General features: G+C 38.3%; 1 protein-coding gene across 1 annotated transcript; it reads right to left on the bottom strand.

The window, feature by feature from the left end:
* Positions 1-456: 456 nt before the first annotated feature.
* Positions 457-4,388, bottom strand: LOC101312458 (F-box protein PP2-A15-like). The gene is made up of 3 exons (XM_004303000.1): positions 3,789-4,388; positions 3,573-3,691; positions 457-1,358 (listed from the first exon to the last, which is right to left on the bottom strand). Exons 1-3 carry the CDS (start codon positions 4,098-4,100, stop codon positions 896-898), a joined length of 894 nt encoding a protein of 297 aa, XP_004303048.1. The 5' UTR covers positions 4,101-4,388; the 3' UTR covers positions 457-895.
* Between the last annotated feature and the right edge of the window lie 964 nt (positions 4,389-5,352).

Raw genomic sequence — 5,352 nt, 5'->3', positions numbered from 1 at the left:
CTACTGAATTTCATCCAGTACAGCTGGCGTAATAAGCTGCAAAGTAATGTAATGTTTAGGTCATAGTATCACCTTCGTGTTCATACGCGAGAGGCAGAGTGGGAGGTCACAATTTAGGTCAAAGTTGGATCACATTTAGACCTGGAACTAAAACTGCAACTAGATGACAGATACAGAAAACTCAATGCAGTTTAGATTCCTCTACAACAGTGAATCAAACTCACAACTTCCTCACATTTACCCTAAACCAGATAGCCATTAAGTAATCGCAGAGCGACTTGGAACATAAATTTTTCATTTTTTCAGTGAGAACATTTCTCTGAATTGCTGTGTCCAAACATTTCTAAACTCTAATCATGAAGAATTGCAGCACAGCATTCCCAATTATTACAATGAGAAGCAGGGCGCCTCTCATGATTCAGTTGGTCTTGAAATCACTTGACTACCAAAATAAATGAGAAGCAAACATTCATAAGCACATTGCTATTTGAACATTAGAACACACATCATCCCTATTGTCAACCAATGTTTCCAAACATCAAGCATGATTGATGATGATGTAACCAATGAAAAGATAGTGTAGATTGACATCACATCTAAGTTACAGAAATGCTTTACAGTGAGCAAACAAAAAGACAAGGTAACACAAGAGCATGTTCCCTTAATCTAATTCTAATCTGCAAGGTATAGAGAATTGAACAAAACTGGATCAAGTACATGAAAGTGGAAGTTACATGACCATAGAGGACACACACACCTACTGCAAAAACCAAATAAGATGACGTCTCCTCTCGAACATCTTATGAATTCAGAAGTATAATGGTGTACAGAAATCCCATCTTGAATCTTGTGGGGTCATTCATTTGAATTAACAACTTCACTGTTCATCGTTTGGCTACTTCAACACCCCTTTTCTTTTGCGCTCTTTCAAATTACTGGGGATAATAAAAACAGAATCGACGCATAGCCCACCTTTGGAATGTGTGCAATCAATCTGTTTCATGGAAAATCTAACTTCGGTCACAGGATCTGCATCAGTGACAATAAACTCACCAACCTTGTAATCGACCCAGCATCCACGCTTTGAATTGCCATAGGCATCATCATGTTCAATTTGATCCAAGCAGCATTCGTATGATGCTTGCTGACCATCTGGAGTCCACAACTCAAATCGTACTGGCTTTATATCCCACCCATGGGTGTGCTCAAAGTTGCAAACACGCCGTCCCAACCTTTTTGCAAATCTTCCAATGTGAAGCCTGAAAGATAGGGTGTAGATATCCGCAGGGAAAGGGAACTTTACAACCCCATCCACCTCAAACCACCATATCTGTTGTAAATAAGCTACAACATGAAACCTGGAAAAAGGGAGCAACAAGAGCAGACCATCAAGATTTGTAGGACGTTATACATCATATTATCAGCAAAGACCCAAAAGACAATATCATGAACAAAATATGTAATTGATAAAAAATACAAAAATAAAAGCAAATGAGGATGAGAACAAAGGTGACAGCTCTCCTCCCCAAAAAGCATCTATTGTTGTGCAGTTGTCTTGATAACACAAACTACCTTTGGTTGTATTGTCAATTGGGTTAAAACTGCACCAGCAGTTCCACCCTTTTAGTTTGATATAGCCAAACTAGATTTGTTCGAGAAGTTTCTATTTATTCAAAAACAGGTATGCCCCTTTTTCAAAACAATTGTTCAGATTCTCAAGCATTCCAGCAATGAATTCTTGAACAAACACTATTGATGACTCTCATCAACCAGGTCAAGGAGAATTCTGATATCATTTGATGTTCTAACCTTCCAGAGAGCCTAGTTTTCACTTTTCGTACGTTTTCTTTTAGACCTCTAGTATAGGTCCATTTTTACAGATGTTGCACAACTTTTCCAGCAAAGATACTTGTCTCAGAACATTTTAAACTAAATAAACAATTCAAGAGAAATAGTTCCCCTTTATCAGATGTTAAGCAGGGTATTGTGGGATCATAATCTTTACTGATAGAACAAGATTGAATACAAGCAAATTTAGGAAACATGTGTACACCTGTAGCACATTTTACATAAGTTCAATTGCATTGTTTAACTGAAACTATAATTAGCAATTCTTCTTCTTAGAAGAATGTATTTATTTTGAAAAAAAAAATTAAAAAAAAAAAAGAATACAAGTATACAGCTTATGCGGTATCCACATGAACAGAAGCTGACATAAGGAAAGTGTTTAATATTGAATGATATATCAGATAATGCTGAATCAGCAATGCAGGTAACATAACCAAGAAAAATAGAAAATTACTCTATAGCCAGGAAATCCACAATTCTGAGATAGAAGGGATTGTTTCATAAAATAGGGACAAGTATGCATATTTTACTGTAACTCTGAGAAACTATTGAATTTATTCTACAGCATAAAAACGTGGCATTGGTTGTGACATAATTCATTTTTTTAAGGGATACAAAGGTCAGGAGTTTAGACATATCATTCATGAATTCAGAGAATTCTAAGATATAAACAATCAATGTCCATCCCACTCATTAGAATAATGAGTTGTCAATTGACCTCCAAAGTCTATTGAACTAAAAATGGTTTGGCCTTTAGTTTTCTCCGTGAAAATTGTCGTGAACCATGTAGAATGAAGACTAGCAATTTAATGACATCTCCGGCCAATGGCAGTAAAGATTTCATAGAGAAGTGTGTTTCAATATTAACCCACCAAGCAAGGAAAAGTTATGCAACATAAAAGAGAAACTACAGGCAATAAATTTCAGCTAAAGAAGTTAAAACATACTTGGCAAATTATAAGTTTAGCTCACTATAAGATCCAATTTTTTTCACGTTTTTCAAAAGAACCTTTAAAAGCTTGCATTGAATAAGTCGCGTCCAATATCACCAGATTCCAGTTGTTTTGTTTCCTACCTATGAAGCCTAATAATAAATTATGGATGACTGCTCCTTCCTAAAAAATATATCCCCGATGCCATGAGATACGTCCTTCAAAATCTCCCATATTCACAGTACTTTCACTTTCTCCGCAGCCTCATTAAATATGGTATCTATCACAATATGTGAAACACAAAGTTTGCCTTTATCTGGTATAACCAATTAAGAAATATGTATGCGGCTGGAAACCCAAACGACAATAACTCATGCTAGACACACTATTGCTTAGCAGTCATATCATGTTCACATGCTGATTTCTGAGACAGATTCTACGATCCTTCAATGATCCAATCACATTAATCCTTTGTGACTTCGGGTAGCCTTTCCGTAACCGCTCCACTCGTGATGTCTCAATTACAAATTCCCACCACAGTTTTGGTAACCCTAAGAAAATTATTCTTAAAGACAGGATATATAGTGTCCTAATAAGTACTATCGTTTTCAAGCCACCAAGATCGACAGCTTCTTGGAGATTCCTTTATCCCTTCTCTTAAGTAACAAGAACACATACCAAACAAATTCACCAACAATCACAGCCACAGCACATGTCTACTACGAAAGAAAGATCCTAACTTTACTATACTGCAAACATGCCGAAAATGCAAGGACAAACTGATTGAATTACCTTGATTCTTCAGTAGCAATCCAATTCCAGTACCGCCGATCCTCAATCCCTGTTATAGCCATGGCCTTGGCCGAAATCGACATGCAAACCCTTCCGGTGACCCTGTCCAACCACAACACCTGCAACAGAAACCCCCCAAACCAAATTCAACAAATTTCCCAAACCCAAAACCCTAATCCCCAAATCTCTTCAAAACCAAGAAACAGAGCAAATTACCTTATTGCCATCGTCATACGGCACAGGCCGGGAGAGCAGAGCAAAGATGTCCTTCTTGGACAGGCTCCGGTACCTCTCCGGCGGCAGCAAATCAAGCAGATCATGGTAATTCAGGGGCAGCTTCGATTCCCAAACGGCGTCAGACGACGCCGCACCGCGGAAAGCCCGGTTGAGCCTGGCGAGGTTGCAAATCTCCGGCGGAGTCAGGTACATGAAAACACAAGCCACGCAGCTCTCCGGGATGTCGCCCAGACCCGGACCAAGACCCAACCCGTTCGCCCCCTCCGTCAAGTTGGAGAGCGACGCCCCCATATCTGTGAAATCCCAGAAAAGCCCCTCTCTTTCTCCAAGAAAAGGTGTGGGATTTCTAGGCCATGGCGTCCGCACAGTTTTGGGCTGTACGGAGAGGAATGGGGTTAGGGAAATGTAAATTGGAGTGGTTTGTAAATTGGAAATGAGGGGAAATGGAAGTGGGTTGAGGTTTTAGTGAGAAAGTGAAGTGAAGTGGGAAATTTCTAAGAGGTTGGAGTTATGGGGAAATTTTGGGATTTGGAGGTGAGCTGCTGCTGCGGGGAGGAAGATGCAATTTCGCTCCCCACCATTTGTTAATTACTCTCAGCTTTTCCAGCCAATTCCGTCTGTTTTTTTTTTAATCTTTATTTATTATTTTTTTTTATTTCTTTAGCTCAAAAGTTAAAACAGTCAAATATTCTTTTCAAAATAAAAACTAATACTGTTGTTTATTTATGTCCGGCCGTCCATCGTACGGTGTTTAGCGGTTTATATAAAAGTTAACCATGATAAGTGGGCAAAATTATTCATGAGTAGTGAGTCGATTAAATAACGTGATCACCGGTTCGTGTCATACTTAAAATCATGCAAGTATACAATTTTCTCATATGCCAGTCCTTTAATTAGAAAGAGAGTTTGTGAAGTTTCTCTTTTGATCATGTCCAAGAGCAACACGATTTTCTGGAATTTTTTCTTTTTTAATCAAACATACAATTAAAATGTTATAATGAATCTATCTTATTTACAAAAGAGATTGATGTCACTAGACCAAATAGTACTTGATGATTTTCGGAATTTAAAAAAAAGATTTTTGAATTGATTGTGAGTTGTTGGATTCTCTTATTTATTTTTAGAGATCATTGATTTTACTTTATGTGATTATATTTCCAATGATGAAGAATAAAGTGTAGAGACAAAGAGATAGCAAGAGAGTCATCTTATTCATTGATAGGAGCCCTTTATATAGGGAATTACACAATACCAATATGGTAAGGATATGAATACATAGATCTAGTCTAACTACATATCCTATTGGCATAAGGCCAAGGCACACATAGAGAATATCCTAGAACACTCCCCCTTGTGCCGCGCGCTGATATGCCGATGGTGCTGATCTGTTGCCTCGTCAAAAACCTCGTCAAGTCACAAAAACCCTGTGGGAGAAAAACTGAACCTTGATCGTAGGAGAAAAAGAGTACAACGCACCCTTCACATTTGATAGTGGCATGTATGTATGTGCTAGACTCCCCCTGAAGTTCGCACCTCCCCCTGA

The sequence above is a fragment of the Fragaria vesca genome, linkage group LG6, assembly GCF_000184155.1.
Source record: "Fragaria vesca subsp. vesca linkage group LG6, FraVesHawaii_1.0, whole genome shotgun sequence".
NCBI lineage: Eukaryota > Viridiplantae > Streptophyta > Magnoliopsida > Rosales > Rosaceae > Fragaria > Fragaria vesca.
The sequence above is the reverse complement of the archived record's forward strand: the minus strand, read 5'-3'. Positions and strand labels throughout refer to the sequence as shown.